This window comes from Meriones unguiculatus, chromosome 11, assembly GCF_030254825.1.
Source record: "Meriones unguiculatus strain TT.TT164.6M chromosome 11, Bangor_MerUng_6.1, whole genome shotgun sequence".
Taxonomy (NCBI): domain Eukaryota; kingdom Metazoa; phylum Chordata; class Mammalia; order Rodentia; family Muridae; genus Meriones; species Meriones unguiculatus.
This window is the reverse complement of record NC_083359.1, coordinates 4,254,251-4,269,018: the sequence shown is the minus strand read 5'-3', so window position 1 is coordinate 4,269,018 and position 14,768 is coordinate 4,254,251. Positions and strand designations below refer to the sequence as shown.

At 50.7% G+C, this 14,768-nt stretch overlaps 1 protein-coding gene across 18 annotated transcripts in view; it reads left to right on the top strand.

The window, feature by feature from the left end:
- Positions 1-14,768, top strand: part of Gas7 (growth arrest specific 7) — a 227,857-nt gene that overhangs the window by 169,317 nt on the left and 43,772 nt on the right. For 9 of the 18 annotated variants that reach the window (XM_060363452.1, XM_060363456.1, XM_060363458.1 and 6 more), the window contains 2 exons: positions 657-737; positions 13,526-13,611. In XM_060363452.1, the coding sequence (XP_060219435.1) occupies positions 657-737; positions 13,526-13,611 (167 nt within the window). The remainder of the gene's footprint in view (positions 1-656; positions 738-13,525; positions 13,612-14,768) is intronic. The other 9 variants (XM_060363463.1, XM_060363462.1, XM_060363466.1 and 6 more) reach the window with 1 other exon arrangement.

The window sequence follows — 14,768 nt, the reverse complement described above, 5'->3', positions numbered from 1 at the left end:
AGAGCGGTAGTGTTGGTGAAGTTCTGACCAGCCCCCAGAGCTCAGTGCCGGGAGAGGCAACCAGGAAGGCCACTAACGCATGTCGTTCAACCAAGACACAGAACATGCCAGGGAAGGGGGCTGGGAGGGGGCACATGACTGTCATCTGCACTTGGGAGGCAGAGCTAGGAGAATCACAAGTCACCCTGGCTACATGGTGGAACAGGGACTCCAAAAACTAAAATGAGCGACCTAGCTGAGGGCACAGCAGTAGAGTCTAGAGGCACCCAGGGCTCACCATCTTTCTACAGGCCAAGGCCCTTCGCTCTGTGCTCCAGGGTTTGAGGTTGCCACAGGCTTTGAGGAGAAATGCCCTGTGTGCAACTGCAGATTCTGGGACTAGAGATGGGAGCCATGGGGACAGAAGGAGAGGTGTGGGGAGACGGTGGAAGGCTCTTGCTGGAAGCCACCTCCTCAGGTCCAGTGTAGAGAAGGGCCTTGGCTGAGAGAGGCTCTTCCATGAGGGCTGGGTGTGAGGAGTAGGGAGCGCAGGCAAGAAGCAGGCTCCCATGGGGCTGAGGTAAGGAAGGAAGGTGACCGCCTTGACTCTCTCTACTCCGTGACGCTTGGGTTCCGCCATGCCATTCTCAAAATGATCTTGTTTTTCCTTTGACCAGAGACCACCTGGGAACGGCCCAGCAGTTCTCCTGGGATTTCAGCCAGCCCTGGCCCTCACAGGAGCTCTCTGCCTCCAACAGGTAAGATCCACTCAGCAGCTTGGGGGCAGTGGGAGGGCTACGTACCCACTACTGGGAAGATGAGACTGCGGGTCCAGGGATCCTGAAGCCTGCTGTGGAACCTTGTGGACCAGACCTGGAGACAGTCCAGACCAGGTCCCTGAAGGCTGCTTCTCAGCATGGTGGTGATGCCCAGGCAGGACCAGCTGCAGGTCTGGGGACCTCAGGCTCCCGAAGTGCTCAGGATGAAAGCTGGCTGGGTGAGGTCAGAGGTCAGAGATCTTTCCAGATGCAGGGCAGAGCAGCTCCACACGGCTCTCTTCAGCACTGAGGAGTAGAAGCTAAAAGGACGTGGAGTTTTACAGGGGAATTTTTGAACAGAATGTTCTGGGAAGGAGATGGGATTCTTGGTGAGGACGCAAGTTATCCTGCAGAGGCAGCTGAACGGCGGCATTGGAGGTGCAGTTCCTCTACTAGGTGTGAGCATTGTCCAGAGATGTCTTAGGTGCCGTCTAGTTCTTAGATGCTAAGAAGGTGACAGGGCCTGCCAACAGGGAGAAGAACTTTTAATTTCTCCTGTGTCTCCCTCCCCCACGCAGCCTTCCCTGACCTCTCTGTCTGGGGCCCTCCGCCTCACAGTCTTTATCACGTATGTGGCCTCAGTGCAGTCAAAGTTCTCTCTCGTGAGGCTGTCCTCCCACGGTGTACTGAGGGTAGGGACAGGTGTCTCCTGGTGCTCTGGTCTTGAAGGCTCCACACAGGGCCCGGCTTCATTGCTGCATGAGTCCACAAGTCATCAGTCCCCTCTTCAGAGACTACTCTCACTACACACAGGCTTCTTAGTGCCCTGTGCTGTCACCTGTGGGGGATGGAGGGCCAATGAGGCTGGCTTGGATCTCTGTAGAAGGCGGAGATTCACAGACCCTCCTTCACCTAGAAACATGTCAAGGGCACTCCTCGGCACAGCATCAAGTGTGGCTCAAGAAGCGATGGGGAGGTGGTGAAAAGGGGCAGGAGGGACCTTGGCAATGGCTGCCCACACCTCAGGAGCCTAGCATGGCATTTCCCAAGCCTCAGGCCCTAGAGTTCTGCACAACCAGCCCTCTGGCAAAGGGGCTGAGTGGTCAGGCTCTCTTTGGAGGTTAGGTGGGTGCATCCTGTTCTGAAAGAGACCCGGATGTACATTTGGAGGGCCTCCCACAGCGTTCATCCGCGGCACGTCATGCTCTTGCCAGCCTGTCTGATCCCAACTCTGGGAGGCATTAATCTGGGTCTAAGAAGACTATCATGGGAGTTGGGGGGGTGGTGGGGAAGCAGGGCAGTCACAGGCATCTTCTAGAAGGGTCCAGGGGTCTTGCTAAATGTCCCATGGGGCACAGGAGAGGCCCACAGCAAAGGCCCCTGGGCTCACAGGACAACAGTGGGAGTTCATAAACTGTCCCGGGAGACAGAAGATCCGTTCAGCGCTGCCCGCAGCAGTGGTCTTGCTCTTTTAGGAGTCTCTAGGCTGTGACCCACAGGGACAGGGAAGAATGTCTTCGGTTGTAAAATCTCCTTTTGGGTTTCATGCTCATTCTAGTGTGGGACGCAGGACCTATATCATGTCCTGAGGAGTGTACCCCAAATGAATGTGAAGCCTTTTCTCCGTTAGTGGTATTTGAAAATTCAAGTGTGTCTACTGCAAGCAGAAGTCTTTAGTTTGTGAGATTATAACCTGTTTCCTGGAGTCTTGGCCATGCTGCTTCTCCCACCAGCCCTCTTCTTCACCATTCATATATTAGAAGCCTAGAGGGTGATCATGGCAGAGGACCTGGTTTTGACAGTGTTAACTATGGACTGTGTTAACTATGGACAGCCATCTACCCTCTGCCCTCCTACCGTCTCTTCGACATCTGTTCTCCAGCTCCCACTCTACTATCTACCCTTGTTCTAATTTCCCTATGTTGCTGTGATAAAGCACTCAGGGGAAGGCTTATTTCAGTTAATAGGTTACAGTCTATCACTGGGGGAAGTCAGGACAGGAACTCACACAAGGACTTAAAACAGAAACCCTTGGAGGAACATTGCTTGCTGGCTTGCTCACTGGCTCATCATTAGCTAGCTTTCTTACACAGCCCTGGACCACCTGCCTAGGGATGGTGCCTCCCACAGTGGACTAGGCTCTCCTGAACCAAATATCAATCAAGGTAAGCCCCCACAAGTCTATTTGATTTCTAGGATTCCTCAGTTGACTCTTTCCTCTCAGACAACTCTGGGCTGTGTCAAGTTGACAATTAACACTAACTAGAACAATTCTCTCCCTCTGTCTATCTACCATCATCTTCCCTTCATCCACTCTGCTTCCCATCATTCTCCTTTTCCCACCCTTCTCCATCTCCTATCTTCTTTTCACCCATTTTCCCTTTACCCACCTCTATACCCAGCCTTACCACCCTCTACCCTCATCCTCCCTCCACTCTCCATCCTCCCACCATCTTCACTCCATCTACTCCTCTCCCTTCCTTTACCCACCCTCCATCCCTCTTCCATCCTCCCCCATCCATTCTCCATCCTCCCTCTGACCTCTGTCTTCCCTCCATCAACCCTCCACCTTCAGGTACCATTCCAGTGATATGCAATTTTCTTCTTTCCTTGTATTTGAATCTAAGTCTACTGAATAAAGAAAAAGTGATGTCCACTTTTATTTCTATGTAGGAGGTCACAGGGTTTTTTTGTTTTGTTTTGTTTTTTGTTTTTTGTTTTTTCTCTAGCTCTTTTTTCTCATTTAGTTTCACGGAAATTGGCTTTTATTGTGGGAAGAGAAACAGACACAGAAAGAACCTGAGGTTGCTTCGGAGATGGACCAAACCCCCAGGCTCTTGGGGTTGTAGCCTCCTGCCAATGGAGACACTACATACAGGGCCTGGACCTCAGAGTTTTCTGTTTCTGTGAAAGTCACAGTGGTAGTATATTAACGCGTTTATTTTTTTAATTTTATTTATGAGTGTGTCTGTGTGTACCGCACATCAGAGGTCAGAGAACAACTCTGCGGAGTTGGTTCTCTCCTTTCACTGTGATATCCAGGGATGGTGCTGCGATTGTCCGGCCTGCCCAGCAAGTGTGCTTACCCGCTGAGCCATCTCATGGACCTTCAACCACCTTTATCCCCAAATGCCACTGATTCCCATTCTTAGGGAACAGACATCATGGGAGACTTGAACAAACAAGCACAAAGGAAACAGGCCAGGCAATCCAACCATGCTCTAAGGAGTGAAAGTAGGGCAATGTGACAGTGACTGGAGAGTCAGAAGACCTCAGTGAAGAAGTGACATTTAGGACAAGATTTAGGGTCAGTGATAAGGTAGGGTTGGGGAGGGGTGGGAGAGGCAGGGACTCTGGCCAACAACAGCCAGGTCAAAGGTCCTGAGGTAGGAACAATCCCAGTCTCATGAGTGAGCTTAAGAACAGAAAAGGGCCTGGCCGGGGTGGGGCTGAGGTTGGTTGGTAGGGTGGTCTGGACAGGAGGGAGCCTGGGACAGGGTCTGCCAAGATAGGTGTGCTGAAAGTGGAACATGCTGGCTGTGCCTGTGGTGGGAAAAGGAGGGTGAGTGGTGCTAGCTTCATGAGCAGCTGCCAAGCTGTACCAGCACTGGGCTCTGTTATCAGTGGAGAGCTTCTACCGTGTGTGTGTGTGTGTGTGTGTGTGTGTGTGTGTGTGTGTGTGTGTAATGTAGAACACCAAGTCACATTTTCTGACCACAGACATCCCTCTGGTCCCTCCTGAAGGAAAACACAGGATACTTAACAATGTCGGGAAACCACAGATTAACCTCACCAGCCTGCACAGGGGTGGGGGCGGGGGAGCTCAGCTTTAATTCCAGGGGCCCTCCTGCCTTCTACCTTGTCTTCAGGCTCAAGGCAGGGCTGGTTCACACCTTTTGCTATTAGAAAAAAAACAAAAACAAAAACCAGCCAAATTCCTGGCCGGGGAGGAGAGATCTGGACGTAAACCTGAGCCCTATGAGCACATTCTTCTCTTTAAGTCTTGGGTGATGTTCACGGTGACTACTGGGCCGGCATCCGGCCCTTGTTGCCTCTCTTAATGTCACCAGAGTTACGGGTCCTGTGGATTCAGTGGCTTTGCTAGGGCTGCCTGCTGCCAGGCTTTCTAAATGAAAAGCCATTCAGGCCACAAGAGAACTCCTGAGAGCCTTTCAGTAACTGCTGGTAACGTCAAAGGCCCCCTCTGGGCTGCTTTAGCACACACCGTGGAAGTATTGGCTTGTGGAGAGAGAAATAGTATCAGGCACGGGGGAGAAAAATAGAGTGAGGAATGGCGTTCTTTGAGTGTTGTGCCTGAGTCACCGCAGGACAAGGGACAGCAGAGAGCAGTGCTGGCCTTCGCTGTAGGGCTTGTGGGGACCACAAACACGTCTGTGTCTCCCGCCCAACACCAAGGCCACTGGCCATTTGAGCTTCTCATATGACCAGAGTGCCTGGGACATGGAAATCTTAACTTACTTTAATTTAATAACTTTAAAACTCTTTTTGGGAACAATTTCATGCTTACAAACAAGTAGGAAAAAAAATAGCAGAGAAAGTCCCTGTACACTCTTTCTTTTCAAATTAAATTTTGGGGAACGGGATGGTAGCATGGGACCCAGGGCCTCATGTAGGCTAGGCAAGCCCTCTACCACTGAGCTACAGTCTCAGGCTACCCTGCAGATCCTTGACTCAGTTTCCCCTGTGAGTATCTCCCAGGGTGCGCTTGTCAGAACCAGGAAGTAAGCCTCACGTGTTTCTCTTAACTAACTGTCGGGCTTTATTTGGATTTCACAAGTTTCCTTTGGATGCACTTTTCTGGTAAGGTGCTGCCCTGAAGCCCTGCTGCATTTGTGTTTTGTTTTAATTTGGTTACAAAGCCACCTGCAGCCAGTGGTTGGTGCATCCAACAGAGAAAATGTGCTGAGGGAGCTCCCGCCTGAGCCTCAGGGCCTGTGCTGTGCAATGAACTGGTGGTTTTTGTTGTTGTTTGCTTGCTTGCTTGTTTGTTTGTTTTCTTTCTTAAAGATGAAAACACCTATTTACCGAGGGTGTCCCGGTAGGGTGTAGAGAGGGTGCTTGGGAAAACGGGGTTTAGGGCCAGACCTTGCCAGCCTTGGTGATTAGGCTAAGCTAGGGGTCATCTTTTAGTCTCCAGAAGCCCAAGGGGACTTGGGTACAAGGGAGAGGTCTAGGTTGGTGAGGCCCTCCTCCTAAATGGAGGAGGAGCCTGAGAAGCGATCCTGGAGAGTATCAGCAGACAGCTCTGTCTCCCGTGGGCAGAGGCCCTTACAGGGCTCCAAGCCCTTAACCTCAGTCCTAGGTCAGGAGGCTCTGGACGCCTCAGCCGCTGAGGAGCAGGACCCTCCTACACGGCAGACTAGCAAGCAATTTATCAGGCTCAAAACCTACTCCACAGCCTAAATCACCAGGGGAGGAGAGCACAGTGCTCCCTGTGCTCCCTGTCAGGGGCCTCAAAGCCTTTGTAACCCGTGGTCCTGGTGGATAACCGTCCAGGGAGTTTGGGGAACCTGATCCCACTGTGTTGCCCTTAGGTTTTCAGCCAGTCACAGCCACGGGAGAAAGCGCAGCATACACCTCATCTCTGGGAGCACAGTCCACATCCTAGACAACCAAGGCAGACAGGAAGGACCAACCGGCCAGGCAGAAGTTTCTGGAACAAAATGTTATCCTTGTAAAACTACTCCCCTGAATGGAGTCCCAACGAGGACTCCAAATTCTCTGAAGAAGTTGAATTGAGGAGGTACCTGCAAGGCATGCTGGGGCTGAAAGGAGGCAGAGCTATGCCCACTTATAAGCAGGGTGCTGACCTCAGAACCCACTCTAGCATCCCCTGCATCTGTAGCTTGTGTTTCGCAAAAGCAAATTCCATACAAGTCTGCATTGTTGCCCTAGATGTGTGTGTGTGTGTGTGTGTGTGTGTGTGTGTGTGTGTGTGTGTGTGTGTGTAAGAGTGCTAGACACGGCTGCCCATGATATCCACAGCATACATAAGTACATATATAAAGAATCCTCTCCAAAGTAGTGTTCTGTTATAGCTAGGGAAACACCATGGAGACTATGTTTAATGTAGTAGTGGTTGGCTGGGTAGATGATGAGTGGATCAATGGATGGATGGATGGATGGATGGATGGATGGATGGATGGATGGGTGGCTGGGTGGCTGGGTGGATGATGAGTGGATCAACGGATGGATGGATGGATGGATGGATGAATGGATGGGTGGCTGGGTGGATGATGAGTGGATCAATGGATGGATGGATGGATGGATGGATGGATGGGTGGCTGGGTGGCTGGGTGGATGATGAGTGGATCAACGGATGGATGGATGGATAGGTGGATGGGTGGCTGGGTGGATGATGGGTGGATGACGAGTGGAAAAATGGATGGATGGATGAATGGATGAATAATTAGGTAGATAAGTGGGTAGATGGATGGATGGATGGTTAGATGGATGTTTGGATGGATGTGAGGGATTGAGAGAATGCAGGAAGAATAGATAGATGGATTTCTAGAACAGTGAACCCTAGAGTTCCCAGATTCTTGTACAGGGGAAGGATAAATTGCTACGCTCATTCCAGAGATGGAAAGTTAGGCCAGAGCTTAAGGAGTTGCATGAGGGTGTCCTGTTCTTTTGTTTTCTTGGGCAACAGAAATGTGGAGGCTGGGACCTAGGAAGGAACTTTTTTATAATAGGAATTGGGGCTGAAAAAAGAAAGCAGAGCCCCTGAGAGGATGAATTCCCAGCGGCAGACAGGCCTGGCTTTGTTACTTAGTTGGTCTGTGTTTTCTTGTTCCCAAACCCCTGTTGTCATCACTCTCCCCTCATCAACCTCCTTCTCCTTTTTCCACTTACCTTCTCCTCATCGTTCATCTCTTGAGCCCTCTGTCTGACTGGCCATGAGGCGGAAGTCAGTGTGTGGGTGCCCGTGTTTACATTTGTTTTTGAAGTTACTACAGTTTCCAATAGCTTGCAGCTTTTCATTCCCCCTTTTGAGTCATAGAAACCCCTGAGTCTGGCATTTTATGTTTTTTTCTTATATCTCCATCCTGTTCTATAGTCTTTACGGCTGAGTAACCCTTGACCAATTCCCTCTCAGAGGCTGGAGGCCCTAGAAATCCCCACATGGGCTTCATTTCTCCTGTGGCCAGTGGCTGGTGAATTAGAAGCCCAGAAGGTGAGGAGCTCATGGGCAGGGGCCCTGGGGTCTTGTATGCTTAACAGTTCTCATTTTCACTGGTAAGCTTCCTGAACGTGCCTGCCTGGAGTAGCAGGACACGCAACACAACGGGGTCAAGAGGAAACTGCTGTGTGGGGAGAAATGGTTGAATGGAAAATTAGTTTTTCTTCCCAGTAATTGTTTTGACATGAGCAGTAATTAGCCAACAGCTGACAGACTAGAACTGAAGAAAGAACAAGGATTAAAGGCAGGAGGCCTGGGCTTTAGCTGCCTGCTGGCAGGGCTGGGAGCCCGAGAGTCCGGGGCTAGGTGACAGGATGCAGCTTATAGAGCATGCCTAGCAATTTCTGGGAAAGGAGTGGGTCCAGGTCAAAAGGGCAGCCTCTGCCCTCAAAGAGCTGGGGAACAACCTGGGCTTATAGTATCCCAGTGAGATGTAAAACAGCAGCATTGCTACCTGCTCAGAGAAAACGTTTCATTTTGTTACCAGACTGAGCTATGATTTGTCTCTGTGGTGTAAAGTGGTCAGAATATACAGGCTGAGAGGCCTGCCATGGGTGTCTGGGTCTTGGGATAACTTGTGTCTGGCTATTTCTTTGGAGATTTAATAAGTTTAGCTCATAAAACCATCTGGGCCTGGTGCCTTTTAGTGGAGGTACACTTTTCAAAGATCTGCTCCCCCTGCTGCTGCTGCTTCTCCTCTTCTTCCTCCTGTTCCTCCTCCACTTCCTCTTTCTCCTCCCCTCTTTTTCCTCCTCCTCCTCCTCTTGACCCTCCCTCTCCTCCCCCATATCTCCCTATTCTCCTCCCCTCCTTACTCCTTCCTCTTTCCCTTCCTCTCTTTCTGCTTCCCCTCTCATTTCAAGTGTTCTTGAAATCATTTTGATAATTTGAATCTCATGGAAGGTCTGGATTTTATTAATCTATGATTAGAAATCATGCGCACTTGCATTAAAAAAACAAAACTCTTGCCTGTATTTGTTGTGCTTAAGTGTTCTGATTCCTAATTATAAGCATTTGTGGTTACCCTCAAATTAAGCTACTTCATCCCCTTTTCTTATTGTTGTGATTCTTACCCTACACCAAACACACACACACACACATGACACACCCGTGGGAGGTGGGGCGAAAGAGAGTGACAACTCTATGTTCCAATGTCATTCCCATCTCTTAACATTAATTCCTTCACGGGGCCTGTCTCCTGTTTTCCTTGTTTTATTTTGTAGGTCATTTTTTTTTTCCTCCACAATCTTTACAAGGAATATTTAGTCCATTTAATTTTGTTCCTTTGGGTTTGGTAATAGAATAATTAAGGCTATGAATTCTCCTCAAACTATAATGCAGGCTTTATCCATTCATTTTAACATATTCTTCCTTACTCTTTTCTAAATAATGTGTAATTATGCTTTTAAGATCTCTTTTAGCCTGACAGCCCTTAAGAGGGCATTTTTTAAAGCTTGCAGCAATTTGGAAGTTTGGAGGTTGGGAGCCCTGTGTGTTTGTTTTTCATTATTAATATCTACTTTTATTGTGTTCTGGTCAAAGAATGTGGCCTGAATTATTTATGCCTTTTTCTGTGCCCTGGCAGTTTATTTGTGGCTTAAGTGCGGCTAACTTTTCAAACGTCCCATGGCTTCTTGGCAGATGTTGTCCTCCTTGTTTACAGAGTAGGATGTTTTACACATGTCCCCCGCTCAGCCCTCTAAATTAAAGTCCGCAGCTCATCTGCCCTTACTCCTGTCTGCTGATCAGCCCCAGAGTCCAAGCAGTATGCCAAGGTCTCCAGTGCCGTGGTCTACTTTCAGGCCGTTCTTCAAGGCAGGGTGTTCCCCGTGGGGGCTGTTCACTCACAGTCCTCCTGCCTCACCCCACCACGTGCTGGGATGGCAGGCGTGGACCACCACATACATCCAGTGCCAGCATCCATGGTCTCTCCATTTCAGCACTGTCCTATTGACGAGCAGGCTTTCTCCGGTGCCCCACTTCGGCAGTGGGGCAGCTTTCCCAACAGAGCCCCTGGCCTGTCGGAGCCGCCTCTCAATCTCTGATGCTTTCTGAGTCCCGGATTCTCCTCTCTGGCTGCCTTTCTCATTGAGTTGATGTGATTACCTTTTGGCTGACCATCAGAGAGCTGAGTGAGGACCATGGCTGGGGAGCTGGCCAGGCAGAATCGCTGTACTTTCTTCTCTAAGCACTGAACTGGGGGATGGGGGGAGGCTGCTATATACTAATTTCTCTTATCTCCAGGGATGTGTGTGTGTGTGTGTGTGTGTGTGTGTGTGTGTGTGTGTGTGTGTGTATGCACGCATGCATGCCGAGCCTTCTTCGGAAGTCTAGAGCCGATCCTACAGATCAAGGAGAAGCCCAACTGCCAGGGGCTGCTAGCATCTCCCTGCTCACAAACGGTTCTGAATTGTTTGCAGCAAGCAGTAGAAGATGGGCACAGAAAGAAAAGGTTCTCCCTGGCACCTACCTGCTGCCCATGGTTGCCTTCAGCCCTGGCTCCTCCTTATTCCAGACCTGGTGTCCCTTAGTTAAAATGCATTGGGATCTGAGATGTTTATGACTTCTGGAATATTCACATATACATAAGGAGACCCTTGGAAGCAGGGAGATCCCAGGATAAACAGAAAGCTCCACAGGTAATTCCACACAATATTTTAAACCTTGTTTCTTGGAATAAAATTTTCCACTTGTTGCCATCTTAAACACTCCAAAGACTTTGGAATTCAGAGCTGCCCCTCGACATCTTTCTTGCCACCGAGGCAGAAGACTTGGCAGAAACAATGTGTCTAAGGAAAAAAAAAAAAAAAAACTAGCTTTGGCTCATCATTTCAGAGGTCCAACCTGGCAGGGAAGGCACCCTGCAGCTCACAGCCGAGGAAGCCAGATTTTTCCCATCTTCTCGGTGTGGCTGGAGATAGCAGGCATGTTCACGAAGTGCAGCTAGCTGGCAACCCTCAAGTTCTGTGCCCCTTCCCCCAGGGGGTCTGTGTCTGCCAGTAGGACCCATGTCCCAAAAGGCTCAGTGTCCCAGAACAAGTTTCCAGCTAGGAACGAGGGTTCAAGCCCGTGGAACAATTTTACTTGCAAATGGAATAGGAAGCACTGGAGACTTTTTCTTGTTTGGTTTTTTTGAGACAAGGCTTCTCTGTGTAGCCCTGGCCGTCCTCAACTCTCTTTGTAGACCAGGCTGGCCTCGAGCTCACAGAGATCTGCCTGCCTCTGCCCCTGGAGAGCTGGAATTACAGGCGTGTGCCACCCATGCCCTGCAACACTGGTGACTTCTAGCTGTGTTCTGCTTCCTGCCTGCAGAACTTGTGCAAGAATTGTGAATTGGACGTTCCTTCCTGTGCCTTCCTACAGTCCTCTGGCTATTCTTTGTATGTGTGTCCATCCACTGGCAGTCCCGGCCAGCCTGGCGCACGTGGACAGTATAACCCTCCAGTTTCCAGAGGGGCTGCAAGCTGGTGATTCTCAGGGGCTGAAAGCCAGTAAAACCCGCAACCTCCCCTCCCCCCCCTCTTCCCTCTCTCCCCCGCTTTAAACTGTGTACTTTGCCTACGCTGCATGTGTGTGGTGCCCACAGGGGCCAGAAGAGGGTGCCAGATCCCTCGAACTGGGCATAAGCCCGAGTGTGGGTGTCAGGAATGAAGCCAGGTCTTCTTCGAGAGCATCAAGCTTCTTGACCTCTGAACCACCCCTCCACTCTCTCCTTCCTTTTTAAAAAGGTCCTGTAGAAGGTGCACATCTCTTTCACACACACCACCTCCTTGGGTGTCTGCTGACTCAGGAGATTTGGGGAGTGTCCGGAATCACACCCACTTTCTTGTCACCGAAGAGAAACGGCCTCCCCAGCTGATGTGTCTGGGGAGAGTCTGGGTCCCAACGTGAGTCCATGAGGTCGGGAGGGAGAGGCCGAGGCCTGGAGCTGGCAGTGACAACTGTGTATTAGATACAGCAACGGGAAGACAATGCAGTCAAGGCTTCCCCCAGCCCTCAAAAGAAAGCTCCGTGAGCACACAGTGGGCAAAGGAGTGAGTGTGCCCCAGGAAGCACATGTCCTAGAGGGGTGTGGCTTTAGAGCCTGTGTGTGTATGTGGGGGGGGGTAGGAGTGGGGATGTGTGAGTGGTGTGTGTGTGAGTGGTGTTTGTATGTGTGTTTGTGTGTGTGTGTGTGTGTGTGTGTGTGTGTGTGTGTGTGAGCAGGGACAGCCCTGGGCATGTGGTCTTCCCCCCTCAACCTCTCGAGCTCTAGAGTGACAGGCATGAGCCCCCGGGGCCTGTTGTTTCTGTTTTAGGAAAATTGAGGTTCAAGAACCTGAAGATCCTTGTGTTTGTTCACACTTATTAATTAGGAGAGCCAAATTCTGTGAGCCATCCCATCCTCCCTCTGTTACCCAGGCTGAGCATCCCCCAAATCCAAACTCTGAGAGTTTGAACGCTGACGTACCTATGTGCTTACACTTGGGAGCGTGTACTAGTCACGCCTTCCCCACTGTGATAAAACCACCACCAGACATAGCAGCTTCAGGGCAGGGACACAGCTTCCCACACAAGCATGCGGATCTGAGCTCCATCCTCGGTGTCTACATAAAAAGCCAAATGTGGCCACGGGTGTCTACAACCCCAGCACCCGGGAGGCAGAGGCAAGGGGGTCCCTGGGGCCTGGTGGGCATCAGCCTGGCGTATCCCATGAGCCGTAGACCCTGGTGAGAGTCCCTGTCTCAAAAGAGCAAGGCCTCTGAGAAGCAGCATCAGAGGCTGACCTGGGAAACACATGCACACACGCACACACGCACATGAGAAAGGAAGGCTTTACTTGGATTCATCACTGGGAAGGATGCAATCTGTCCTGACAGGGAAGACAAGGTGAGGGAGTGTGAGGCACTGGTCACCAGGCGCCGGTAGCTAGGAAGAATTAAAACCTGTGCTCATGAGGCTCTAAGGCCTCGTTGCCCACCCCACCCCCCATCTTTCAGTCGGTGTAAGCACACTTCCACTTAACTTTCTCCGTTACACCTCTCTGGAAGCACGCTCGCAGTCATGCCCAGAGGTGTGTGTCCTAGGGACTCCAAATCCAGTCAACCGGAAGCGCGTCTCCGGGTTTGGCTCTTGAGGCTGGGGCTACCCGTCTGGTGTGAGCCTGTGCAAACACTCTCAAATCCTGGGGGGGAAAAAAAATCCAAAATCGGAACAATTTCTGATCCCAAACATTTTTGAAAATGAATATTCACCCTCGCTTCTGTGCCAGCCTCTGGAGATGGAGGGTTGAGGGGGTCCCCCAGAGAGAGGAAGAGGTGGAGGAGCCCCCTGACTCTGGAGAAGGAGACAGGACCCGTGTCGGCACTTCAGCGTCTGCTCATCACACTCTTGAGGATGACATAGGTCCCCCCAGAGTTCAGCGCGCCCCTGCTGGGAGGGACACTTTCCACTCATCCAGCTCTTAGCTGCAGGTCCCTGCCACACCGGACCTCCCGCCACCCTGGGATGAGGAGGGAGAGAGGGCTGCCGCGCCGCTGGAAGTCAAGGGTGCCCGTCTGTGCCCCCCTCCCGCAGCATCTGAGCTGTGTCTCTGTCCCCACAGTGAATGGACACCAAGCATCAGGGACCCTGGCGCACCCTCCAGAGACTGCCCACATGAGTCTCCGAAAGTCCACCGGTGATTCCCAGGTAAGGGGCTGCCAAGGGAGGTAGGGGCCGCTGAGTGCCTAGCTCAGGAAGGACACACTTGGGAGTCAGGGACGAGTCATGGTCCCTTTTCTGCCCTCAGCGGAAAGTATCCCGAGGCCGTCCTTACAGATCCTGAGGAGCGATGGCTCGCAGAACCGCAGTCCATTGGTTTCCCGGAAATTAGGGGTGACTTGGATTGGAAAATGATGGATCCTAATTGTCAGGGCAGAGAGATCTACTCTGCTACACTCATATCCAATAGTGACCCGGTTTCCTGTCTAGTTAGGAGTGTGAGGTAGCCAGGCCACTGTCCTTGTAGTCCTCTGCTCTGCCCATCCTCGGTCACCTGGAAGGGAATTTAGGAACCTGACTATCTCATTTGCTAACCCAGCATAAAAATGGATACAGGATGAAGAGAATTAGGTGTGCTTTTATTTTTGTGTGTCAGGGTCTTATGTAACCCAGGCTGCCTCCTACTTTTTTTTTGTTTATTTGTTTTGTTTTGTTTTGTTTTGTATTGTTTTGTTTTTAATCCTCCTGCCTCTTGCTCCCACGTGCTAGGATCACAGGCTTGCACCACCATTCCCAGCTGGGAATACGTTTTAAGATTCTCAGAGTGCCCTCTCATTCGCCATCCCAATTGACAAGTGTGATGTCATAAGATGGGTAGCAGCAGTATTTTCTCACGAGCATGAGACCACTGAGGAACAAGCACATGGGACTGAGTCAAGGGTCGTAGTGTGCCCAATGAAATATCTTGTGATTTCCCTATTTGCAAGCAAGAAGGTGCATCTAAGCAGGGGGCCAGGGTAGTCTCCTCACAAAGTATCAAGAAGATTTTCTTAAGGAAGCCTCCATGCCTTGCCATACTTTCTCTGGAAACAACGTGGCAGCCTACAGGGTCATGTGATGATGGTGGTGATGGTGGTGATGATGGTGGTGATGGTGATGATGATGATGATGGTGATGATGATGATGATGGTGATGATGATGATAGTGATGGTGATATCACCGAGAACAATATCTGTGTATGCTGTGGCCTGTGTGTGGTCACTGAAGGAGAGACGCTATGCTCTGTGAGTGCCATCAGCCAAGGTGGTACGCCTGGCTTCAGTGTAGCCAAGGGCATTGTGTTTGGAAACTTAGTAAGTTGTCCT